The sequence below is a fragment of the Prionailurus viverrinus genome, chromosome F2, assembly GCF_022837055.1.
Source record: "Prionailurus viverrinus isolate Anna chromosome F2, UM_Priviv_1.0, whole genome shotgun sequence".
NCBI classification, from domain to species: domain Eukaryota; kingdom Metazoa; phylum Chordata; class Mammalia; order Carnivora; family Felidae; genus Prionailurus; species Prionailurus viverrinus.
Window position 1 is genome coordinate 14166213 of NC_062578.1, and position 27987 is coordinate 14194199.

At 35.0% G+C, this 27987-nt stretch overlaps 1 protein-coding gene across 8 annotated transcripts in view; it reads left to right on the plus strand.

The window, feature by feature from the left end:
• Window positions 1–27987, plus strand: part of YTHDF3 (YTH N6-methyladenosine RNA binding protein F3) — a 40371-nt gene that overhangs the window by 5882 nt on the left and 6502 nt on the right. For 7 of the 8 annotated variants that reach the window (XM_047841730.1, XM_047841734.1, XM_047841737.1 and 4 more), the window contains 3 exons: window positions 766–851; window positions 10233–11831; window positions 18749–18815. In XM_047841730.1, the coding sequence (XP_047697686.1) occupies window positions 766–851; window positions 10233–11831; window positions 18749–18802 (1739 nt within the window). In that variant the 3' untranslated portion in view covers window positions 18803–18815. Of the gene's footprint in view, window positions 1–765; window positions 852–10232; window positions 11832–18748; window positions 18816–27987 lie in introns of those variants that run through there. The other variant, XM_047841735.1, reaches the window with a different exon arrangement.

Here is a 27987-nt window from a genome sequence, read left to right on the forward strand (position 1 = left end):
TTGGAACCCAGGACCTTCTTCTAGTCTGTATTCAAAAGCCCTCTGAGACAGCAGTCAGAATGACAGTTTTATAGAGCATTTTTGGAAATGATCTCTGAACAAGTAAGGCATTATAAACTATTCTCTGGTTTTCTTATGTGTTGGAAGAACAACCATGGTTCTCTTTAGTGTCTTAACTTTATTTGTGCTTCCAAGTGAAAGTCTTTATAATATTTTGGTTTAGAATTAAGACCCCTTTTCTTTAGATTTTTTATAATTTATTCATTGTGATAACTGCTTCAGTGAACTTTAGCCACTTTCTTTAAGACATTTACTCTGACTTTAGTTACAAAGAAAGTTAATTTCGTTCTTTATTTGCCTTTATTGGACTAATATAAAGATATAACAAAGGTAGAGAACATTCAGGATTCTATGATCTACAGCACTATTTGAAGTTATTTTAGATTCAAATATAATATTAGGGAACCCTTCCAACAATTTAATTGCTTACTACCATGTTGATATTGGGGTGTTTACATTATGTTTTTGGTAATGGGAGGTGTATATAGTTTATGTAATCTTGGGTATATACAAGCTTTGTAAGTTTTTGGTGACACATAAATATTTGTATCTAAATCAAGTTAAATTTCTAAGAGGATTTTTTAATGAAAAGAACAACTCAGGATAACTTTTTCTGAGTTGGTCGAAAAATACTGAAAATTTTAGGTTATTCTGTCAGTTTCATAAAGGTAATTACCACACATCTAATATAAACATATTTTTTAGTTTCAGTACAAAACGGTTCGATTCATCAAAAAGATGCTGTAAATGATGATGATTTTGAGCCATACTTAAGTAGCCAGACAAATCAGGTAAGTCTGACAGTCCCATATTTAGGAAATTAAACTTACATTAGTATTTATTGATTTTTCAAATAGATGTCTTAATTGAATGAGGCTAACCATAACATGTATTAATCTAGTGTGCCTGCATAATAGTGAATAGCAGTTGCAGCTTTGTGGTACAGGAGAATTCTTTAGAAATTCTACCTGGCTGAAACTAGAGTGCGAAATACAAAGATTTGAAGATGGACATTATTTGTATGCGGTATGGTTAGATTTTTTTTGAACGTTGAATTTAACCTTCTAATGTCGCTGCCATGTCTTTATAGCCAAAGCAAATTACAAGATTTAATTAGCTACACATTTGTGGGAAAGGACTAGTTTATGCCTGAAATTTTTGGTTAATATAGTGTTTTCTTTTCCAATTTGAGTTTTGTTGGTAATTAAAGTTTTAATACAACTAGGTAACGTAGCGAATAGAAGACTTTATAAACATGCTCGCCTTCTATGTTATAGGCTTGGAGAATTTCATAAAATCAACTGGTGACTCTTGAGGTTCTTTTATGTTCGGATTTTTCACAAATAATCTTGTGAATTTGTAAACAGGTATAATTTAGATTTCAGCATTGAAAAACGAGTATTCTTTGGTCTCTATATACCATATCTGCATCCGTTTGTTTATTAATAAAAATATGTCCCCACTAGCAATAAATTTAAAAAAGAAACTTTCATTGTTAACTAGTGTCTTGGGAGAGAATATTCTGGAATGAAAACTGCTTTTGTTGTTTTGCTTAAAAAACAGTAGATGAAAAATGTACCTTGAAATCTTAACCTCTAGATTTTGTTTACATTGTAAAAGAATAAGGAACCAAATATTACTGCAGACCTTTACAGTTGTAGGGAAAATTTGAAAAGAAGTAGTTCCCAATTTGTGGTATGTAGGATTATTTTCAGGACTGTGGAGCGCCATGGTTATGTTCAATCTGATCTACCTCTTGGTCATTTTCTTGTTAACCACCCCCTCCTATCTGTTGATCTACATTCCTAGCTTATGTTGGGAGGGAGTAAATAAATGAGAAAATAAAAATGGGTGATAAAATCTATGAAAGTTTGGCTGCTCATAAAAGAATGAAAAAATTCATTCCATACTTAAATAATCTAATTTTCTGATCTCAATAACAGATATTTACTTTCCACCTGAAGGTTGTCAAAGAATGCTATCACCGGAAAATAGAAGAAGATCTTTGTTTTGAATTGTAGTGCAAGGTTTAAAAGAAATATATACGATATTCTATTATATTTGGGCCCATACAGTAATCTCGGTTAACATCTCTTATGGCAGTGTTTCCAACTTTTTTTGAGTTTGCCAACTTATTTTGAGAAATTCTGATACTATGAGGTATAGTAGATATTTTCTCAAAAAGGTCTTCGTGATCAGATAAATTTTTGATATTGTTTTAAATTTTAAATATTTGAATTTTTTTGCTACTTGATTTCATACTCGACTATAATAAAATGATCTTCTAAAGCAAGGATGCAGTTATGAAGATCCTCTGACTTGTTCAGCCTCTGTTTTCAAGGAGTTTTAATGGAATTTAAATGTTTGAAAATTACAACCAGTAAGAATCCTCTTGTTTTACTTGGTAACAGATCTTGTATAATTTATTTGTCACAGGGGCTTAGAGGATTGGTTTTTTTGGCATTCCACAGAGGTGCTTCAGGTCTGCCTAGGGAAAACCAGGGAAGGGCACCCGTGATCCCACCCATGCAGCAACCAGAGCTGTGCCCTTCCTTCTTTTGTCTGTTTTATATATTGGAATTCTGCATAAAATTGCACTTGTAAAAAAAAACTTTCAAAGTTTCAGAAAACCATTATTTTTTTAAGAATTAAAAGTATTTATGTAGTGAACCCAATTTTAAGTTTGTCTCATAAAAGTTTCCTTATGTTGGGATAAAAATACCTACAAAGGTTTGTTTTAATGTGGTGTTTAAATAGAAGGTTTTAGGTTTTATATTAAATTGTTATTATAATTTGAATGTATATTCATATACTGTTTATTTTTTTTATAAATTTTTTTTTTTAACGTTTATTTATTTTTGAGACAGAGAGAGACAGAGCATGAACGCGGGAGGGTCAGAGAGAGGGAGACACAGAATCTGAAACAGGCTCCAGGCTCTGAGCTGTCAGCACAGAGCCCGACGCGGGGCTCGAACTCACGGGCTGTGAGATCATGACCTGAGCCGAAGTCGGCCTCTTAACCAACTGAGCCACCCAGACGCCCCTCATATGCTGTTTAAAGAGAAGTTTTAAAATTTGATGCCAGTAAGGGTGTATTATCCTCCCTCTCCTAGTCAGTACTAGTGAACAGGTTTTAGCAATTATGTTTCTGTAATACTAAAAATAATTATCTGTAATCAGGGCACACATTTACCTTTTAAGGAGTACTAACACTGGAATGTTGAAAACTGGGTTTATTGGAGATAAAAATTGAAAATTACCTGAAATCTTAGGAGTTTCACAATTTAATCTTAGGAGTACAAGAATTCAAGTTACTCATAATAACACCTAGGTAAAAGAAAATTTTTTAAAATGGACCTTTTAAAGCAGGTTCGTGAAAACTAGAATTGTTGGTGAAATATCTCAAGTAATTATTCACAGATTACAGTTATGCAAGCATTTATATTTCCTTGCTCTGATCTAGCTGGTAATTGTTTAATTAAAAATTTTTGCAGTTAGATGTGTAATGTATCTTTAAAATTAAATGCCTTCATCTGGTTTTAGTATTATAAATAACAAAAATGAATCTTTTATCTGGAAAAGTGGTGAATGTTTTTGGCTAATGATTTAAATTGTTTTGTATACTTAGATCTAATTCGTATCAAACCTAGGGATACTTTAACACAGGTTGTTGGCCTTCTGTGGTAGAGTATTCTGTTTTCTAGTGCTCAGTTTCTTAAGGGATAATTTTTATAGTAATTTAGAAAGTAAATGTTCGTCCTTCAGGTCTTAAAATTAGTCTTCTAAAGTTCCTCAGAATAATCTGATGATTAAGTTGATCGGAAAATTCAGGTTTAACTGGTACTGTTACAGATGCCATGGAATATATGCATACAAATTTGAAGAATAAGTTGGAAAAATGAAGGTTGAGCTTGTCTGCTTGTATATATGGGGAAATAAATTCCTAAGCATGTTTATCAGAGAAGTGGCATGGAGAGTAAGAAAGTAAAAAATATTTTGAATTTTGTTATTCTGAAAACTGCCCTTAAAGTTTGCATTATCTCTGCCTGTTGGAATGATTTTCTAACTAATAATTCTATATTGCCACTCAGCAGTCCTCTTAAAGTCCGAGTCTGATTGTGTCACTGTCATGTTAAAGAGTAACCACAGCTTCACAACAGTGGATACGCTTATTATATGAATGGCCTTAAAATTGCTCCATTTCCCTCATCTTTGGTCAGCTTTCTCCATCTAATTTGCTTGGGGAAATAGGACTCATTATTTTCTGGAAAAATAAGTATTTTCTGAATATCTTCCTTTATGATCTGTTTTGTATTTGTGTATATGATTTATACACAGACATACACAGACTCATGTCTATCCCTTCATGATTCTTTTCTCATTCTCCCAGAAAGTTTTGCTTTGGTTGTACTTCCATTATAGTACCTGTCAAGTTGTAGTGTACATGTGTCTTCCTCACTAGACCTGGGAAGTGTTCCAGGTCAGAGACCATGTTCATCTTTGTGTCTCCAATGACTGGCATTGTATCTAGGACATAGTAGGCATTAAGTATTGAATGAACGGATTGGGTTATCTGCTAGAATTAAGGAACAAAGAATTACAGTTGATGAAATATTTAGGTTAACTGGGTACCATGTATAAAACATTTTTTGTGACATCCTTATGATTAGATATGTGTAGAGTATACTTTTTGAAAAGCACAATAATATTTTTTAAAGTATTAGGAGAAAATACACATAAGCATTAAAAGTATACTAGACATGACCCTCGAGGTCATGACCTGAGCCAAAATCAAGAGTCAGACGCTTAACCAACCAAGCCACCCAGGTGCCCCTTCACTTAACTTTTTAATACAGAAGTGATTTCTGGAGTTTGAAGTACCTCAGGTTCTTAATGGAAAAGTTTTTGTTTTTCTCCTTACAGAAGTACTTTTATTGGTGAATTGTGCCTTTTCTATTTTAATTGAACTTATGAGACATTTATAGTCTTCTTTCTTGGAAGGAAAGTTAAAATGGATCTTAGGTTGCTATAAGTGAAAGACTGGTTATAATTGAGTTGTATTAAAATGTGTCAAGTCAGAGCAGTGATCTTGAACTTCTTGTTCAGATTTTCTTAGAGATACTAGAAGGACAATTGATCTATTTCATAAGGCTAAGGAATAATAATTAGAAATGATTTAAAAATGCTAAGGAAGATCTTTTAATCTTTTCTGTATTTTAGTTTCCAAGTTAAAAAAAAAAAAACAACACAAAACTAAAGGTAAAAGGCTTAAGCTCCCATACTTTATATCCATATAGCTCTTTGTAGTTAACAGAGTAGATTTTTTAAATCTTTACAATTGATAAGACCAGCAGGTGTTACTCCCATTTCACCACCAAAGAGTCGGGGTTAGAGAAATATGATCTGAGAGATCACTGACACAGAAAGTAAAAGATTAAAGAATTGAGTCTGTGTCCTTAGCTACTACATCCCAACAGCAGTTTATACTCTTAAGATATGGACTAGGTCTGAAATTATATCATGTGTGTGGTGATTAATTTACATTTTAAAGGGGTAAGTTGTAGTCACAAATGTAACTGTCGTTGATTGAATACTTAATGTGTTTTAGACACTGTATCTTTATTTCCTTTTAGTAGATGAGAAAAAAATTCAGAGTTTAAGTAACTTGGCTACTTTCACATAGCCGATGAGTACCTGGTTTGTGATTAGAGTTCAGATACCTCATGACTTCACTTCAACCTTAGGTTAAATGGCCTCCCCAGATTGTTTCTAAGTTTATGCTGTGGGTAAAGGGTCTGCAGATCTCTTCTTATAAGTATCTTTCGTTATAGCCAATGATTGTGCCATCACCTGTATTTACCTATTGTTATTTTTCCCCTTCCAAATAGTTTTTTGATAATGAGGGAAACATCAAACATTTCAACATCATTTGGTTTAAAGATTGCATATCTTTATCAAAGAATATAGTAAAATTTAACTATAACTGACCAATTTACAAATAATGAATAAATTATTCAAGTGATTATTTGAACATAAACTGTTCAGTTGATTATGTCTCATTATAACCAGGTTTGAAGTAAAAGGTGAAAGTAAGTTTTGAGTTGTTTTTTTCCATCATCAGTAAGTGGAACTTTTGTTCCTCTTCACTACCAAGGTACATTCCTCTAATTGATATTCCACTTAGCTAGCAATTAAAAACTTATCTTAAATTTAGCAGAACATCTTTTTTAATATTACTGTTGAAGCTCTACTAATTCAAAATGTCTTGACCGTATCTTTTAAACTCTGAAAGTTTCCTATAGTTTTTTCTTTTTCTTTTTCTTTTTCTTTTTCTTTTTAATTTTAATGTTTATTTTTGAGAGAGACAGTGTGAGCAGGGGAGGGGCAGAGAAAGAGGGAGATACAGAATTCGAAGCAGGATCCAGACTCTGAGCTGTCAGCATGGAGCCCGACGTGAGGCTCAAACCCACAAATTGTGAGATCGTGGCCTGAGCTGAAGTCGGATGCTTAACCGACGGAGCCACCCAGGTGGCCCTCTATAGTTTTGTTCTTACTAGAACCCAAAATGAAGCCTTGCCTTTAGAATCTGGTTAAGTACTTTCATGGGGCTAAAACTGCTGAAAGAATTGGAAAAATAAATGGTTAGTGTTGTTTGATAAACTGCAGAAAGCAGGCCAGTTACCCACTATACTGATGAAGTGTAGGTGGTGGAAATAACACTGGACAGCTCTATAATCAGATCGGGGACAGCAGTGTGCCTGCTTATTAGCCAGAGCTGTCCTTTTGGTAGCCCTCATGACTAACAGAACGCATTTTAAAGTAATTTAAACTTGCCGTTTTTACAAAGTCTGTAATTGAGAGGTGAAGGAGTAAAAATTACGATTAAAAAAACAATGGAAAAGATCTCTAATAAAAGCCCCCACACCTAAAAGTGTTTGGGCCTGTTCCAGCCCCACAGGTAACAGAGTTGGCGAAATTTGTTTCCCCGGTTTCCAAAGAAAATTGGCTCTGGTTTTTTAGGAATGAGTACAGATGAGACCATCAGTTAAAACAGGGTGGACAAACTATAGCCCAGGGATCAGATCCACTCTATGCTCTGCACTCTGAAAAAACCCCTAAGCTAGCAGCCTATTTACCCTTTGGCCTTTAGTTTGCTAACCTCTGAATTATTATGGTTACAGATAAGTTAGGAACTTGGTATGTAACTGTGTGAAATTTCTTATCTGTGATGGTGAAATAAGAATATTCAACATAAGTTAGAGGTGTAATTTTGCAAAAAATTTGATTATGAAGAGTTCAACTTTAAAAACTTTCTACCTGGTCTGATTTTCCACTCCCACAATAGGTAAGGAATACTGAGTCCACATTTAATGCCAACATTTTAAGTTAAGACTTTGAAACTGATTACCTCCCTATTCAGCACACTCTAGTATTCTTCCCTAATGTGGAATTTATTCACTTCCCTGTATTTTATGTCTTTTTAACTGTAGGTTTTCTTTTAGAATGAATGTATCTGTGTTTTTCAGAAGCAGGCATTCAATAAGTGCTTGGGTGAAGTAAATAATAAACTAATAAATAAAAGGATAGTTTTAGTAACTTTAAGCTGAAAAAAGATAACTTAAAAAATATTTTAATCTATTATGCATGTTATATTGGCTGACCTGTTCATTTTTATTAAGCTTTTTGGAGTTTTATGTCACGGGGACGTCCTTGTCAGTGTGAAGCCCTATGAGTGCTTTTATTTTTAATAAATAATTTAGTGATCAGATTATACACACGTGAGTGTGTGTGATCTTCATGGCTACTAAGTTTAATAATCGTTACTAATTTTTTCAAGAAGTTTTTCTTTGCAAACCATCGTTGGTGATTTTGAGCTTTCCTGAAAATTTCTCTAGTATTAAATATAGCAGTCAGTATTTCCAGTGTTGGTCTGTACGACGATGCCAGTACTGTTGTGGTTTCAAAGATGTTCTTCATTTCCTTCATATTAATATTCTGAGCATTATATAGGTAATAATTAGCTAATACAGTTGAAGAATATACTCAACTAAATTAGTCAACAGTAACCCATTTATTTCCCGTTCTGAATGTAGTTAAAATATACTTGTATCAAGTATATTTTAAGAGTCATTGTTTTTTTTTAAATAGTACTAAGTGACAGAATTGGTTTTTTTGTCTTTAAGACCAAGCATTGCTGGAAATGCTCAATAAATCTGTGTCATAATTAGTAATTTCAATGCAACTTTTATTTGTCTTAAGTTACTTTTTTTTTAATGTTTGTTTCGAGAGAGAGAATGAGCAGGGTAAGGGCACAGAGAGAGACTGAGAGAGAGAGAGAGAGAGAGAGAAGGAGAGAGAGAGAGAGAGAATATCCCAAGCAGGCTCTGCAGGGGCCAGTGCGGGACTCAAACTCATGAACTGTGAGACCATGACCTGAGCAGAAATCCAGAGTCAGAAGGTTAACCAACTGAGCCACCCAGGCACCCCTCTCTTATTTTTATATCAGTTTTATTGGAATCATTGCAGAAGACAAAATATTAAGTTAACTTTCTCATAGAGGACAATTTTGACAGTTGCAAAGTGTGTCACAAGTAACTTCATAATAATAAAATATGTCAATTGCCAGTGATAGGCCCTTAAAAGAATGTCATGTGAATACCAGGTAGTATCTATGATGTTATTGTCACACGTTTATATTGATATACTTTCTTGGTGGTAGAGAAGTGGTGGAAATACTTTCTTGAGTGGAAGAGAGTAACAACAACAAAAAAAGCTAAATACTTTGCTCTAGGAACTTTGAATAAGAATGCCTATGTAAATTAAGTGAACAGTCGGCCTTCAGAATGGTATTCATCCTCGAAAGGTGACTTCCAGTTGTCCTGATTAGGTACTAGCTTAATTCTTGCATTTTGCTTAATTCTATACATTCAGAGGTCTGTTCAATGCTTTAAAAAATCATACCTAAACCAAAGGGTGAAAATCTATTATCAGACATGTTTTTGGCTTAAACCAATTTTAAAATAAATCCTTAAAATGTTTGTTTTTTACATTGGCTAGTAACAAGTTTGAGGTTTTTTTCTTTAAATAGAATTTGGTGTTTTCTTTTATGGCAAATCATTAAATGAATCATTAGTTACTATTCACAAGTAAACATTGATTTAATTGCAGTAATTCTGGAAAAAATTGCAGGAACTCAATATTTCTAAATTAAAATTCTGATTAGGAAGGTGATAGTTTATTGGGTAAAATTCAGAATTAGAGTCTAAAAAGCGGCACCTATTATCCCACCATTTAGAAACCACAGTAAGGATTTTGTTTTGATTTTTTTTCAAAATGAGCAAGACAAAACAAAAAGAAGCAAATTTGGATCATGCCATAGGTATAATCTTGTCATTTTTTTCTTCTCATAGTGTGAGCATTTCTTTTTTTTTTTTTTTTTTTTTTTTTTTTTTTTTTTTTTTTTAATTTTTAATGTTTATTTTTGAGAGACAGAGAGAGAGCATCAGCGAGGAAGGAGCACAGAGAGGGAGACACAGAATCAGAAGCAGGCTCCAGGCTGTCAGCACTGAGCCCGACATAGGGCTCAAACTCATGAACCTTGAGATCATGACCTGGGCCAAAGTTGGACACTTAACTGAGCCACCCAGGCCACCCCTCTTTTATTGTTTCTTAATGAAAGTACAGAATGTAACTGCTAAATTGGATTCCATCATATAGATAGGTATTCTATATTCTAAAATTCTTCTATTATTTGGCATAGGTTCCAGATTTGTTTGATCTTTGCATGTAAGTTTTTGGATACATTAACTGTTTAAAATAAAGTTGGCTGTAAATGATCAATTTGTGTCTGCAGAGTTTATAAACCAGATTTTTGTAGAAATGATATTTTTAAATTGTGCCAGAGGATCTGACTCTTAGAAATAATCCTCCTCCTACCCACCTCCTCGCTCCCCTCCCCCAAACCCTGCAATTTTATAACGAATATTTTAAAATAAAAATACCAGCACATTTTTGTTTCGATAAAATTGGGTTTGAAATTTTCATTTTATCTGGAAGAAGTGCATTTGGTTTTCATTTATTTAAAACTATTTGTTTTTAATCTTTGAGAGTCCTTTTTTCCCCCTGGTCTTAAGAGGATACTTCGCTCCTGATTATGATCTTTTGTTTTCCAGAGTAACAGCTATCCACCAATGTCAGATCCATACATGCCTAGTTACTATGCTCCATCCATTGGATTTCCATATTCTCTTGGGGAAGCAGCATGGTCCACGGCTGGAGACCAACCTATGCCGTATCTGACAACCTATGGACAAATGAGTAATGGAGAACATCATTATATACCAGATGGTGTGTTTAGTCAACCTGGGGCATTAGGAAATACCCCTCCATTTCTTGGTCAACATGGATTTAACTTTTTTCCTGGTAATGCTGATTTCTCTACATGGGGGACAAGTGGATCTCAGGGACAATCAACACAAAGTTCTGCTTATAGTAGCAGTTATGGCTATCCACCTAGTTCTCTTGGGAGAGCTATTACGGATGGACAGGCTGGATTTGGCAATGATACTTTGAGTAAGGTGCCTGGCATTAGCAGTATTGAGCAAGGCATGACTGGACTGAAAATTGGTGGTGACCTGACAGCTGCAGTGACAAAAACTGTAGGTACAGCCTTGAGCAGCAGTGGTATGACTAGCATTGCAACCAATAGTGTGCCCCCAGTTAGCAGTGCAGCGCCTAAACCGACCTCATGGGCTGCCATTGCCAGAAAGCCTGCCAAACCTCAACCGAAACTTAAACCCAAGGGCAATGTGGGAATTGGGGGTTCTGCTGTGCCACCACCTCCTATAAAACACAACATGAATATTGGAACTTGGGATGAAAAGGGGTCAGTGGTAAAGGCTCCACCAACCCAACCAGTTCTGCCTCCTCAAACTATAATCCAGCAGCCTCAGCCATTAATTCAACCACCAACATTGGTGCAAAGCCAACTGCCTCAACAGCAGCCTCAGCCACCACAACCACAGCAGCAACAAGGACCTCAGCCACAGGCCCAGCCTCACCAAGTGCAGCCCCAACAGCAACAGCTGCAGAATCGCTGGGTAGCTCCTCGGAATAGGGGAGCTGGATTCAACCAGAACAATGGAGTGGGCGGTGAAAACTTTGGTTTAGGTGTTGTTCCTGTCAGTGCTTCACCTTCTAGTGTAGAAGTGCATCCAGTGCTGGAAAAGCTAAAGGCCATAAACAATTATAATCCCAAAGACTTTGACTGGAACCTGAAGAATGGACGTGTGTTTATAATTAAAAGCTATTCTGAGGATGACATACACCGATCCATTAAGTACTCTATCTGGTGTAGTACTGAGCATGGTAATAAGCGTTTGGATGCAGCTTACCGTTCCCTGAATGGGAAAGGCCCACTCTATTTACTCTTCAGTGTGAATGGCAGTGGACATTTTTGTGGAGTGGCTGAAATGAAGTCTGTTGTGGACTATAATGCATATGCTGGTGTCTGGTCTCAGGATAAGTGGAAGGGCAAATTTGAAGTTAAATGGATCTTTGTCAAAGATGTTCCCAATAACCAGTTACGGCATATTCGCTTAGAAAATAATGACAACAAACCAGTTACCAATTCGAGGGACACTCAAGAGGTACCCCTAGAAAAAGCTAAGCAAGTGCTTAAAATAATTGCTACTTTCAAGCATACCACCTCAATCTTTGATGACTTTGCACATTATGAAAAGCGTCAAGAAGAGGAGGAAGCCATGCGTAGGGTAAGAGTACAGTGATTTTTGTATGTAGGGTCTTTTTCTTGGGGTGGTACATATGGATGGGTGTTCTTTAATGCCTTTTAATATTACATTTTGAGTTTAGGAACTTTATTCTGAAGGAAACCAACCACTTAGCTTAAGAAACAGAACTCTGCAAACTCCCTTGAGGGCCTCAGAGGCACATTAAATCCTTTTCTCTTTCCTTCCTAAGTGTCATCCTTACTCTGAATTTGCCTGTTCTTTATATTCAGGGGATAAAAGGTCATTGAGTTGTATTCATCAAAGCCTAGTAAGTTCTGCATTTATAACTAAGCAAATTTAGGAACTGGTGAGGGACTGTAATCACTAATTTTAAACATTAGTTTTATGCAAAAACGTGCTTAGGATTTTGAAACAGCTTTTAAATAAATGTTTGAATATAATTTATTTTGTATTTGTGAGAAAACAGATTTTTCCCCGAAACTCCTTCCTGAACCGTTTTTTTAAAATATTTGAGAGAGAGCTCGTGAGCAAGCAGGGGATGGGGACAGAGAGAGGGAGAGAAAGAATCTCAAGCAGGCTCCACACACTGGTGGCGCAGAGCCCGGTAAGGGGGCTGAGATTCACCAACCATGATCCGTTATGATCTGAGCCAAAATCAAGTGTCAGACCCTTAACCAACTGAGCTACCCAGGCACTCCCTTCCTGAAACATTTTCATAATTTGTACATTTAAATTAAGCACTTGTATAAAGTATAGGGAGGATCTGACTTTAGGAAGGCAGTTGAGAGTTGGGAATGCATGGACTTTGAGATTTTGATTGAAGAATTTGATTTCTTATTCTGTTATTGACCCTCTCTGAAACTCGTGAGACTTTCCTGAAGTTATGCACTGTTTTTGCTTGCGTCATGTAGGCCAGAATTTGGTCACGGGGCACAAAGGCAAGACAGCTGGGGAATGTTTTCTGTTCCAAACCGCAGAAGAAAATTGGGGTCCTATTTTTAGGAGGAAAAGAGAGAATGGATATAGTAGACAACTAGCAGATTTTTCCATAGACAGTACATTCAAATTTCTTTTCAAATGCCGCAAGGGTAAAGTTACTAGAAGCTTTTTTAAAATATTGACTGGTAGAGAAAGAGATACGGGAAGAGCATGCAAGCAGGGGAGAGGGGCCAAGGTTGAAAGAGTCTTAAGCAAGCTCCACACTTAGCATGGAGCCCGATGCAGGGCTCAATCTCACAACCCTGGGATCATGACCTGGGCTGAAGTCAAGAGTTGGATGCTCAACTGACTGAGCCACCCGGGTCCCCCAAGTTAGAAGCTCTTCTAAGAAATTATGTTGGTTACTATGGAAAGCTGTTACGTAGAAAATGTCAGTAATTTGTTTCTATGTGTGAACTTAAATATCTGTGGCTTCTTAATTTTTGCAGACAAGGGAACTATTTGAGCAAACGTTCCTCACTGGTGAATAATATTGAAATAATAATTCTAGAACAGTAGTTTGCAAACCTTAAGCTGCTTAAATTATTGGGATGCTTTTTGGAATGCAGCTGTTCTTCCGCTGTAGGAAAATCTGATCAATGGATGGCCCTTGAACAAATGTGCAGGTCAGGGGTGCCCCCTCCCACCCCCCAATTTCCATAGTTGGAAATTTGTGTGTAACTTTTGACTCATCCAAAACTTAACCACTGATAGCCTGCTGTTTACAGGAAGCCACCTTGCTGATAACATAAACAGTCGATTAACACACATTTTGTATCTTACATGAATTATATACTGTAGTCTTACAGTCGAGTAAGTGAGAGAAAACATGGTATTAAGAAAATCATCAGGAAGATAAAGTACATTTACAGTACTGTATTTAACAGAAAAATCTACTCAGCAGGTGAGTAAATGGTCATACTGTAATTGCCATGACCAATAGTGGATCAGTAGAACTGATTTGGGGTATGAAAAGTAGGATGCAGGTTTCTTTTTGAGGAGGTGCTGGTTTTAAGGTGTTTTTGAGAAATATGGACTGTGAAATCTGTGATTAAGCGGTTAGATGTGAGAGTCACACATTTGGGAGCTTTCTTTTCTTAAATAGTTGATTCCACGAAAGTGGGATGAGATTGCTCAGGGGAAAATGATGCATGGCAAGGAAATATTTACCAATTTTTTTTTCTCTCCCACCACTAAGGGGTGGTCACCCTTGTATGTCTTCCACATTTCTTACCTACCCGGTCTGCAAATTTAGCCCTAGTTTATTATTTTTTTTAATATAATTGTCTCAGGCATTATTTATGACAGTTACATATTGTTTTTATAATCACGTATATACCACAGTGATTTAAACTTAATTTTTAAACTTAAAAATTTTACATTTAAATTGTTTCAGAGTTTACTGCCAGTCTTTTGATGGTATATAATCCATCTTTGACATGTTTATTTTGAATCTTTTTTTTGTTGTTCAGCCTTATGTGACATATTTGATAATTTTTTTTTCAGTTTATTTATTTTGAGAGAGAGAGTGAGTGGGGGAGGGGCAGAGAGGGAAAGAGAATTCCAAGCAGGCTTCACACTGTCCCATGAACTGTGAGGTCTTGACCTGAGCTGAAACCAAGAGTTGGACACTTAACAGACTGAGCTACCTAGGTGCTCCTTCCATATACTTTTCAACTTGTTTAGTTTTTTAAAATTTACCTACAGTAAAATTGTAAATTTGTAAATTCCCTTTTGCTGACTTCTAGTCAAGTGCTTCCCTCCCCCTTTGATCAATCCATTCTCTGTCTCTATAAGGCATTTTTCATAATGTCATGTAAACGAAATTACATAGTGTGTAATCTTTTAAGATTTCTTTCACTTAGCATGATATCTTTGCAGTGTATCAGTGTTTTATATATCAATTCTTTGTTCCTTTTAATTACTAAGTACCATTCCACTGTGTGGATTCACCATAGTGTTTTTATCTTTCATCCTTTAAAGCACTTCTGAGTTGTTTCTAGTTTTTGGGGAATGTAAATAAAGGTCCTATAACTTTGTGTATATATCCTTTTTAAAGTTTTTTAGGGGTAGTTGAGTGGCTCAGTCGGTTAAGCATCTGACTCTTGATTTCTTTTCAGGTCATGATCTCGGTGTTCGTGAGTTCAAGTCCTGCGTCAGGTTCTGTGCTGATAGCACGGAGCCTGCTTGAGATTCTGTCTCCCTCTCTCTCTCTCCTGTCCCTTGCTGGTGCTCTCTATCAAAATAAATATTTTAAAAAAAGATAAAAGTTTAAAAAAAATTACATAGTATAATTCACTTTTTGAGAAGTACAGTTCCATGAATTTTAACACACTTATCGATTTGTATAACTATCACCATGATCAGGATACAGAATAATATCATCATCCTGGGAAAGCTATCTTGTACTATCCCTTCATATTAACATTCTTCCCCCATATCTACTTCTGGCAACTGTGATTTGGACTCAGTATAGTTCTTTTTAAATTGAAGTATAGTTGACATACAGTGTTATTTTCAGGTGTACAACTTAGTGATTCAACATTTACATACATTACAAAATGCTCACCACTGTAAGTATAGTTACTGTCACCATACAGAGTTATTACCATATTCACTATACCTTGTTCTGTGCTTTTGTACTTATAACTGGAAGTTTGTACCTCTTAATCCTCTTCACCTCTTATACCCCTCCCCACCCTCCCAACTTTGTTGATTTTTAGATTACACATATAAGTGAAATCATATGGTATTTGTCTTTCTCTGTCTGACTTATTTCACTTAACATAATACCTTCTAGGTTCATCCATGTTACCACATGTGGCAAGATTTTTTTTTTTTTTTTTTCAATGTTTATTTTTGGGACAGAGAGAGACAGAGCATGAACGGGGGAGGGGCAGAGAGAGAGGGAGACACAGAATCGGAAACAGGCTCCAGGCTCTGAGCCATCAGCCCAGAGCCCGACGTGGGGCTCGAACTCACGGACCGCGAGATCGTGACCTGGCTGAAGTCGGACGCTTAACCGACTGCGCCACCCAGGCGCCCCAAGATTTTTTTTTTTTAATGGCTAAGTAAAGTCCCATTGTGCGTGTATGTATATACACCACATCTTTCTTCATCCATTCATCCATTGATAGACACTTGGCATTGCTTGCATATTTTGCTATTATAAATATTGCAGCAATAAACCTAGGGGTGTTATATATATTTTTAAATTAGTGGTTTTGTTTTCTTTGGTTAAATACCCAGAAGTGGGATTACTGGATTGTATGGTGTTTCTATTTTTAATTTTTTGAGGCACCTCCATACTGTTTTCCACCAGTGGCTACACCAATTCCCATTTGCCCAAACACTGCCCAATGTTTCCCTTTTCTCTAAACACTCGCCAGTACTTGTTATTTCTTGTTTTGATGCTAGCCATTCTGACAGGTGTGAGGTGAGATTTCATTGTGGTTTTTATTTACATTTCCCTACTGATTAGTGATATTGAGCATGTTTTCTTGCCTGTTGGCCATGTCTTTGGAAAAATGTTCATTCATGTCCTTAACTCCTAATTGGAACTGTCATTTGTAAATCTCTTTTCCCATTCAGTAAGCTACCTTTTAGTTTGTTGATGATTTCCTTCGCTGTGCTGAAGCTTTTTAGTTTCATTGTAGTTTTATTAGTATCCTTTTTTGTGAAATGATATTTTAAGACTCATTTTGACCTTTTTCTGTCATCATTGAACCTGGAAGAGGATCATCCAGGTCAGGTATTTGCTCCAAAACAGGGTTATTGTTGTTTTTTTTCCTTTCTTCCTTTTAATGTTTAGTGTTAGTTTCACATTCTCTTCCTGCTGCAAATGTGGAGACAGGAGAATCCTGTTGATTGTTAACTTTACCAGTCAAATGATTCATCAGCCTGTGAAGAGTGAGAAGGGAGAGCCAGTACAATGAATATGCTAGTGGGTGAAATTTAACTTTTCTTTGAGTTTGAAACGGCCATGTCGGGGAAACTGTTTTCTCTGTTTATTGACTGTTTTGCATTTGGGGTATCACGGGGAAACTGTTTTCTCTGTTTATTGACTGTTTTGCATTTGGGGTATCACGTGTCCTTGCCCAGTTTTCTTCCTGGTGCTGTTATCCCTTGTCCAGCAGGAATGTGTAAATTTTCATTTGTAGATTTTCTCTTAGATAATGTTGTGCTTACACTTTAGCTTTCCAGCATAACTGCTTTTAAATACGCTCGGCAACCCAGTGATAAAGGATGTGTTCCCCCTCCGTTGTAGGTCCTCCTTGGCTCCATCAAAAAGGACAAATTAGTGGTGTTTTGCTAGAATTTTTATTTTTTTTACTTGTTATGCCCATTTTATTTGTTAAAGAAAAGGATTTGCAAGTCATTGTTTAGTGTTCTCTTTTAACATGACCCCATCTGTCTTGTGTTTTGCTGAAATTCTTCAAAGCTTCTGATATGTGGAGGTCACATTTTCCCAGATGCAAATTCTTCAGTCTTTGGGTAAAGTAGGGTTTCTTAAGACCCAGAATAGCACTAATTATAAAAGAAAAGATTGATGAAATTCGACCAGTTTAAAATCTGTTCATCAAGGGGCTCATCAGTCAGAGAATGCAACTCTTGATCTCAGGGTCGTGAGTTCAAGCGTCATGTTGAGCATGGAGTCTACTTAAAAAAAAAAAAAAAAAATCTGTTCATCAAAAGATGCTTTAAGGAGGGTAGAAAGACATGTAAGGCCCGAGGAGGAATTTGGACATAAATGACCAAAGATTAGTTAGTATCAAGAATGTAGAAAGAACTCCTGTGAATCAGTTTAAGAAAAAAGATGAACCCAGTTGAAAAATGGGCAAAAGATAGATTGAAACAAATATGGCAAAAAAGTATATGAAAAGATACTCCGTCTTATTAGGGAAATACAAATCAGGAGTATAATGAAAAAATTTTTTATATCCATTTATTTGGTGAAATTGAGAAATTTGATAGTATCAGGTATTAGACTGTAGATCAACAAAAGCTCTTCTACAGCTGGAGATAGGACCATTAAATTGATAACAGCCATGTGGGGAAGTAATTTTGCATTTTTTTGTAAAGCTGAACAAAATTTCATATATTTTATAATTCAGTTCTTTGTGTACACACATGCACGCACACACACATACATAGCTAAGAGAAACTTCCTAAATACATCAGAAGACACACAAGAATGTAGATAATAGTAAAAAGACTGGGAACAACCTAAATGTTTATCATCAGGAAAATAACCGAAATATATTGGTGCCATAATGATAGAGTAGAATTGATTGAACTATAGCTACATGCAGCTGTTATGTGTGAATCTTTTTCCTTCTTTTTATTTGGACATAATTTTTAATTTATTTGGGAGAATAAGAATAATATGTGAAACACACACATGCCTTTTATCCAGATTCACCTATTAGTGTTCTTCCCTGTTTGCTTTTTTCATAAATTTGAGAGTAAGTTCCCTATATCATGGCTCTTTACCCCCCAAAAAGTATAGTGTCTATTTCCTAAGGATAAGGGTATATAACCACAATACTATTATAAGTTGATTCTCACTGTCCTTTTTGGCATTTTTTTTCTTTTTTCTAGTATAAGATCTGGTAGAGAAGCTAAAATAGCCAAAATAGAATTAGCCAAAATAATTTTAAATAGTAAGAACAGTTTTAGAAAGCTTATACTAATCTGACCTCAAATCTTTGCCTTTCCCTGGTTTGGGAAGATTTTTTCTTACGCTTTTTCAGGGAGTTACTAGTTTTAAATTTTACATTTGGGTCTGTGGTTATTATAACTTTCATTTCTCTTTCTAGTGTTCATGTTTTTATTTAAGTTCTTAGGCCTACTTACGATAAAAGAAGGATTTTTAAGAAGCTAAGTCCATCTTCTCATCACTGGGTCTTTAATTGACTTTTGTTTGTTTGTTTGTTTGTTTGTGGTTATTTTGACAACAGAGGAATTCCCCAGGTTGTCTTGCCAGCAAAGCACTCAGTGGAGGAGCCTGCTAGACATCCTGTCAGGTTGTATAATACTTAGAAAGTCATGCTGTCTCTTTTAAACTAAGGGATATTGGTGAAACTTAAAACTGGAAGAGAAATCCGTGCTAATTATCATAGTATTTGCCTCATTCTTCATTCTTAATATTTTAACACATACTTTTGATACCAAAATATTTTATTAAAGTCAAGCTTAATGGCAGAACAACCAAGGCAAACTCACTAAAAGGATTCAGGAACAGAAGATAATTTAAAATATAAAACAAAATTTATTTTGTTCTTAGGATTCATATGTAAAAAGAAAAGAAAGCCAGAAAATGTTTTTGGAAATGAGAAATACGAATGTCAAAATAAAAACAATACAGCAAGCCAGCAGGTAGTAAAATAAATGCTCATGTTTTAGAGCTAGTTTATCTGGAGTTTCAAATCAAAGAAATTTCCATGTGTGGAGTAATAGAGATGAAAAATACAAAAGGTAAAAACAAGTGATGGAAAGAGGGGACGCCCACTGTCTTTCTAAAGGAGTGTTGAAAGAGTGTAGGAAAAAAACCATCAAAGGGAAGAATGGTTAGAGAAAAATGCCCAGAGCCAAAGGTTGTATGTTTTCAGTGGGAATGGGCTCAAGCTGAGTGACTAGCAGCATTATTTCCAATTGAAAAGAATTAAAGATAGGATAAAGAGAAAATCTTGAACTTCCTGAGCAAAAGACAAACTGCCTTCTACAAGGGAAGGAGAATCAGACTATCAGAATTTTTCCATCTACAACTCTTGATACTCCTATGGAAAATCTTAGAGTAGAGGGTAATGGGGTATATACAATTATATTTTTAAGGTCAGTGTCCCATTATATCAGTGAAGGGGAAATGCAAACTAAAGAGAATTTCAGGTGTACAAGAGTAGCCGCATATCCTTCATGAGAAGGTAACCTGAAGAGGTTTTTTAGCAGAATGCAAAAGGTATTCAAGAAAGATAATACCTGGTAACTGGTTATACTAGAACAAGTATCTCTCAGCAGGGGCAGACTCTATGTATCAGACAGGTCTTCATTGTATGTAGTGTATCTCAGGACTATAAGCATCTCCACTGTGGTCTTTAAAGCCTGACAGATGAAATGAGCCCTCAGTGGGGAACCACTGACCTTGGAGAAGTGAAGGAAGCTAAAAAGAAAATAAAATTCTAACTAAAAGAAAATAAAAAGTTTCTAAGTAATCATGTTCACAGAACATAAGTTCTGTGAGAGCAGGGCTTGCTTTTGTTCTCTGCTGAACCCCTAGCACCTAATGACTGGCACATAGTAGCTGATTAAATATTTGTTGAAGGAGTAAATGCTTTGAAGAATCTCTTTCCTTTGGGAAAGTTTGAATGTCATTGAATTTTTATTTATTGGTTTAAATTGCTGTACTTTTTTATTTAGGAACTCTGTACTCAGTTATTCAAGTTACATAAATGCTGCTGATTGTTTTTCCCATTTGTAGAAATGGACAATAGTATATAAAAGATTTAATTATAGTTAGAACAAAATGTTATGAGATGGAATAGAAGGAGAGAAAGAATTGAGGAAGGGTAAATAAATGCACTGTTTTTCTCATCTGAAGGTAACAGATTATTGTTTAAAGATGATATATCAAGCAATTGTGCCTCAAGCATATTATTTGAAGTCATAAAGACAATCACTAAAACTAAAAATAGTGTGGCTTCTAGTGTAAGGGGGGGGGGAAGAGAAGGAGAATATAACACGTCCACTGTAATACATTACTTATCATATACAATGGGAATTGATAGTGTTTGCATTGAAAGAACAAGAACTTTATGTGTTAGTATGCTACTTAAAGTTATAGTGGCGACCCATAGGAGGAACTTAGAAGGGGCTAGAGTGGGTACAGGAGCTTACTTTTTACTTGAACTTGCTATTTGTATATATTACTTCTAATGATAAAGCTAGTTTAATTGCAAAATAAGAGAAATAAAACAAAGAACTAATAATGTTCTGAGTATATTTGTACAGATAAATATGAGTAATCTGCACAGCAGTAGAATCTACTTTTGACTATTTAGATAATCTTTTTATTGAAATATTACTTCTGCTGTACTTGAATGTGAGTCATTTAGATCCTACTAGATATTCTTTGGTTATAAATCCTTATCAGGAAATCTAATCCCAAGTGAAATTTTTAGTTTTATTTCCCTGTAGAAATTAGAGTTTTCAATTGCTTGTAACTTTGAGGTGACTTCCTAAATAAGGCATTTACCTGTTCTCTCAGAAACAGATGAAGACCCGCAGTTTATGCCAAAACAAGCAGGACATAATGATAATAAAATCCCTATTAAATTGTTTTAATTTCTAGAATCTTCTATGCATTTTGCTCATGTATACCATTGTATATTGTTAGTTATTTTGAAAGAGCAAATTTTAGTACCTCCAATAATATTTTTCATAATGGGAATACTTTTGATTCTGAGATGAGATGATAGTCTGTCTCAAAGTAACCAAATTTTTTGTTAATATATAAGAAGTCACTTCAACAGTAACACTACCTGTGACAACAGTGAACATTTCTCTGACAGTTCTATGCATCTTTTTCTCAAGTAGAACATTTAGTTTAATGCTTTCCCATTAATCAAATTATAGTTCTTTAAGATCAAGAATTAGTCGAAGTCTGTTCTCATCTACCTTTTGGTAAACTTTTTTATGGATGGACTTCTTTTATACTGAGTGAGTTGATTATGATTAACAAAAACAAAATTTTGCTTTTCCTTTCATCTTTACTATAAAATTTGAAGAATAATATTTCTTTGGAAAATAGTTTTTGGCACAAGATGTGTCACACTGGATACCATAAGCTTTTTTTAAAATTTTTAATTAGGCTCCATGCCCAACGTGGGGCTTGAATTCACGACCCTGAGATTAAGATTCATGGGTCTACTGACAGAGCCAGCCAGTCACCCCAATACTATAAACTTTTTATATTACGTATTTAAGTAATTCTCTGATAAAATATTGAGTGGTATTTTTGTATAGTCAAGATGATACAGTTTTAAGTGTAGTAATACTGTGTTTTGCACTTGGTAAATAGTCTTTGTAAGCCAGAGTTGGGGAAACGACGTGCTCTGATTAACATTTTAGAGTACTGATTTGTTTTTATTTTTTTCTCAGATTAAGGTTCTTGCGCTGTAGGAGAGTTAATAGTGGCCGTATTTTTGTTCCAGTGCTGGTTAAGAATTTTAGAAGTTTAGTAAATGAACTATCTATAGTTCACTGGGTTCATGCTAGATCTTTGGGAGATACTTCTTTCATACCTATTACAGTATGAACAGTCATCATTAAATTTGATGGGTATTTCACTTATTTTTCTTCAGCAGCAAATACATTATTACTTCATGAACATACGTGTTTAGGTGATACGAATTATCTTGTTTAAGTTTCAGGAAGTAACTTAAATTGTTGAATTATCTTTCCAGTTTACTTAATGATTTATTTTAAAAATTGTATGTGCAATTTCTTAATTTAGAAATTGACTTGCTATATTGCATTCTAATTTCTGAGTGAAACTCACTTCACTGCCTCTTGACAGAAAACTTTGAACTTATAGAAAGGCATTTCAACTCTTAGACATTACATATTCAATACTGATGTGTTCTGTTTTGCATTTGAAATAACAAAAGGGAATGGAGGAAAGATAATAGGATATATAATAAAATAACTAAGGTAACAAAAAGCTACTAGTTAACAATTCCACTTTTGAATTAAAAGTCTGGAATGTACTAATTTTATTTTTTTCATTTTATTGTAAACAGACCAAACTCTGATTCCAAAATAGAATTGTGTGTGGATTCCTTTTATTTGGCTTTAAGACCCTCTGTTCCTGGGTCCCCAGATCAGCCATTTTGTGTGAGGAATCTACTAGCACACATCTACATCTTGTATTCTGGTCAACCTATATCACCATATATTTAGTTCCTGTATTGTTTTTTCTTAACTGGGATCCCTTATTCATTCCAGCAGATATATACCAAGGGTTACTAGTAAGCCACTAAAGATAAATAGCCCTTTCTTTATGGAATTTAATCTGCTTGGACAAACATAATTAATTTCTCTCAGTTTTATATTTTTCAGTATTGAGGACCTACATGTCTCTTGAAGAATTTATTTTATATGTGTGTGTGTATGTGTGTGTGTGTGTGTGTGTGTGTGTGTGTGTGTGTATATATATATATATATTTAACTTAATTTTGGTATTTTTTTAATGTAATTGGTAATTTCAGTTTTACTTTCCAGTTGTTTGTTGCTGGTTTATAGAAATATTTTGTATCTTCTGACCTTTGTAAATTCATCTATTAGTTCTAGGAGTTCTAATAGAACATCCTTAGGATTTTCTGGCTGACAGTCACAGTGTCTGTAAATAGAGACCATTTTATTTTTTCTTATGCTTCTTTTTTGTGTGTGATTTTAATTTTAATATAGTGTGGCTTAAATGTGAAATTAAGTGAAAACTCTAAAACCAAAATAAGACTACACATAAACAAAAAAGTTAAGTGTAGTGAGTGATGTTATTTTGCTGAAACTAAATCACAGTTCAAACACATGAGTTAGTTCTAAGGCTTCTTAGAATCATATTCTTACTCTCATTTGGACCTAAACTAACGTATGCTATGACTGTTGTCCACCACTTTTCACTATTTGAACTTACTCCTAACTCTTTCATTTTATAGTACACTTTGAGATTACTTGATCTTTGGTTGGTACGGATAAATTGATTATAAATTATTAGACTGCATCTGTTCTTTTTTTTCAAACCTGAAATATTTCTTTATTTTATAAATGCAAACTTGGGCACTGGAATCTCTTAAAGCAGTTTTTTATTATAGTGTGGTCATGCAGGGGATCAAGAATGTTAAGTCTCACGTACATGGAAACATTAAAAAAATCGAAGATTTGGCTTTGTAGAACAGAGCCTCCAAAGCATAATCATTCTCTTTTCCCTTGATGATTTTTTTTTAATTTTGATTTTATTTTACAGTACAGAATTGATCTATTTCCTTTATATTTTTTGTGTTTTGCTTTCTTACTGCAAAATGATCATGTTTTTGGGACAGTGCAGGTCAGAAGCTTATCTCAGTATTAAAACACTTTAATGGATCTGGACAAATGTACAGGCTTTTGAACAGCTGGGGCTTTTATCCATCTGTTATTGCCCTTGTTCTACTCTCTAGTGTGAAAATTTTCAGTTGTGTAAACCAGTCTGAGTAGATTTTAACTCTGGTAAATAATTAATTTTCCTTCTGAAGAATTGAATCTATTACATATTTTAACTACAGTCATTGTACATCTAAAATCTTGTCTTTTTTTGGAACGTGTCCCTCTTTTTTATTTAAGTCTGATAATTCACTGGTTTTAACTTTGGGGCAGAATTTAACCCTCTTGTAAACAATAAAAAGAGAAGCTGGGCAACCATTAAAATTAACAGTACTCTGTAGAATATCTATGTATTTCATATTACTGCACCAGTATGATACTTAATGTGTTTGGGAGTTGTATTTTTCTAACTTTTCACTCTGATTTTTTAAACATTTGGAAGTAATTTTTAGATTTACAGAAATGTTACAGAGATAATATAGGATGTTTCTCTGTATGTAGTTTCTCCTAATATTGACATGTTATATAATCATAGTATGTTTATCCAAACATATGCTTTTCCAGATTTCCCCACTTTTCCCAGTTTTTCTATTCAAGATCTGGAAAACCAGTTTTGTATTCAGTTTTTATGTCTCCTTAATCTTCTCTAAGCTATGACAGTTTCTATGTCTTTCATGGCTTTAACACTTTTGAAGACGTTACTGGTCAGGTGTTTTATAAGGTGTCTTTCAATGTTGGTTTGCCTAATGCTTTGCCATGATTAGACTGAGTTTATGGGAAGAGTACTACGTAAGTGATACATCCTTCTCATCTGATCGTATGTAACTTATTGTGATATTAATTTTGATTGCTTGGTTAAGGTTGTATCTGCTAGGTTTCTCTAATGTAAATGTCCCTTTTCTCCTTTTGCATACGGTGTTCTTAGAAGCAAGTCAGTATGTCTAGCCCCACACTTTATTTTATTTTTTTAATTTAAATTTTAGTTAACATACAGTGCAGTATTGGTTTCAGGAGTAGAATTAAAGTGATTCCTCACTTACATACAACACACAGTGCTCATCACAGGTGCCCTCCTTAATGCCCATCGTCCATCTAGCCATCTCCCACCTACCTACCTTCATCAACCCTTAGTTGTTCTTTATAGTTAAGAGTCTCTTGTTTACTGCTCTTCTCTTTTCCCCCTCCTTCCCATATGTTCATCGGTTTTATTTTTTAAATTCCACATAAGAGTGAAATCATATCTTTGTCTTTCTTTGACTTATTTTGCTTACCATAATACATTCTAGCTCCATCCATGTTGTTACAAATGGTAAAATTTTATTTTTTGATGACTAATATTCCATTGTGTGTGTGTGTGTGTGTGTGTGTGTGTGTGTGTGTGACATCTTTATCTGTTCATCAGTTGATGGACATTTGCAGTCTACACTTTAAAGAAGGAAAAGCAAGCTCCACCTCATGCAGGAAAGAGTATTAAAGAATTTGTGAAATTTTTTGTTATTTATTCAGCTCTTGTGTTTGTTCTTTTTCTTACTTCTAGAATATTCCTTTTGTCTTAGATCCCTATAGTTCTCTAATTTTTTTTTCTTTGTGATTTCCAGCTCTTTTTTTCTGATTTGTAATTTGAGATATTTCTTAGACTTAATATTCTACTTTCTAAATGAGGCTGTGACCATTTTCCCCTTTAATTCATCTACTGAAATATTCAGTTTGAAAATTAGATTTTTAACATAAACAAAGGTGTTTGTCTTTTTGCATTTGGGTCTCAAGTGCCTGCCTGCCTGCTTTTTCTTTTTTTTTCCTTCCAGGTATTCACTGGTTCCTTTTGCAGTTCTGTGTTACTCTACTTGTGTTCCTAGTGCTTTTTCTCATTTACTTTTTGGATGGTGTGGTGTCTTAGATACACATTTACTTTTTCCCTTGTGGCTTTTTAAACCTCAGGTCTGGTTACTGAAATATTGCTTATAATGATAAACCTACCAGTGATTAAAAGGAAGTAAGTCATTTATCTCTAAGGTTAAAGGCAAGCTGTTGGCCTCTCTCAGAAAACTGAAGAAAATTTTGTTTTCAAGCTGTTTCCTAGGTAGAGAAGTGAAGTCTTAGCTCATCTGTGAAACTCACGGTTTAACAAAAAGACATGGGTTGGCAAGTAACCTTCCTCCTGGAGCTCATCTCCACATGCCAACTTGTGGATCTTGACCTTAGGATCATATGTTGGTCTCCAGTGTCTACTCACTTCAAGGTGGGGAAGAAGCCCTATACCAGACTCAAAGCCCTCTAATCTCCGAATCTGCCTGTTTGAGGCCTAGCTCTGTTAATGGAAAAGGAGAGGAGAAGGCATTCCTCTACAACTTATTTTTTGAATTGTCAATCATTAAGAATAAAAATTCTGTGAGTCACTTTGGGATTGTGTCCTAAAGAGTGTATATGTTTAAGTGCCTTCTTCTGAACTATCACTAAAGACATAGTCTTGTAGGTGTACTGGACCATGGCTTCCTTTGAATGATTTGGGTTTCCTTTCTCCCTCTATCCAGCTATCACTGATAGCTCAGCATCACTTAGTCTCATTTTTCTAGTGGTCTATAGCTGATAGCATGCCCATAGATATCTCATTATATTCAAGTATTTGTTTAATATTAACAGTGTCAGGTGCAGTTCTAGATCTTGTTAATGTAAATGTGGTTGTTTTGTTTTGTTGTCTTAAAGCCGAGGTGGTGTTGACCATATTCAGGAAGACCTGCATTTTGTTGGTGGAATTTTTTCCATGCTAAGGACTTCCAAATTTGTATACCCACCCTGGACCTTTCCTCTTATCTCCAAACTCATGTATCCAGTTGCCTGTTTGACATCTTCTCACAGTTGTCTAATAAACATCTTAAATTTAATATAACGCTGTTTGCCTGCCCCAAACCTTCTCTATCTCTGTATAGGGCACCACTGCCCTGCCAGTTGTTGAGGCCAACAATGCTGGACTCATTTGTGAAACTTCTCTTTCTCACTTCACGTCTAATCAGTCTATCAGTAAGTAACTTGTCAGCTCTGCTTTCAAAACGTATCTGGAATCCAAGCTCTTCACTAGCTCTGCATCTTCCAGCCCTGCCTAAGAGCTATTATCGTACTGGATTATTACTGTGCTAGCCTTTCTGGCTTTCCTGTTCTCACCTTTGCTCCCCTACAGTCTATTACCAGCAAAACAGCCCTTAGGAGATCCTCGTGAGACAGTTTTTTCATGCTTCTCCTGATACTGTTAGTATCAAAGTATTGCTAACCTCAAAATATGTCAGGAAATATTCCCCCTTTTTCTAGTCTCTGGAATAGTTGGTGTAAGTTTAGAGTTATCAGTTCTGGGACAGTTAATTAAATGCACATCTAAAACTATGTGAGCTTGGAGGCACCTGACTGGCTCAGTCAGAAGAGCATTTGGCTCTTGATCTTGGGGTTGTGAGTTCAAGCCCAATGTTGGGGTGTAATTACACACACACACTTAACATGTGAGACTGGTGGGGTTTTTTGGGGGTGGATTTTTAATTGTTGATTAAAGTCCTTTATTACAAGTCTCTTCAGGTTTTCTACTTATTCTTGAGTTTAGTTTGGTAAATTGTATGTATATGAATTGTACTTTTAGGAGGTTGTTTTGTCTTAAGCCTTTTTTTCATATTGGCATTAATGGTATTTTTATTTTGTAGTTGTATCAGTCTTTTGCTAGTAATGTATCTTCTTTTTAAATCAGTCTTTCCAGAGATTTTTTCTCTTGGTAGTTTTTTTTTCTCCCAAACACTAATAGATTTCCCCCTCCAAACACCCAGTTTTTATTCTCTGGTTCTCTTTATTCTTGTTTTCTGTTTCATTATTTTCTGCTGCTATCCTATTTTATTCCTTCTACTTTTGGGGGCTTATTACTCATTTCCTAACAGATTGAGTTGGATGATGAGCTCATTACTTTTCAGACTTTCTCTTTTTTTTTAAAGTTCTACATGTGTAAATTTCTAAGTGTTTGTTGGGACTTAGACTAAGCATTTTCATTATTGTACTGATGTAAAAATTTTTGAATTTCCATTATGATTTT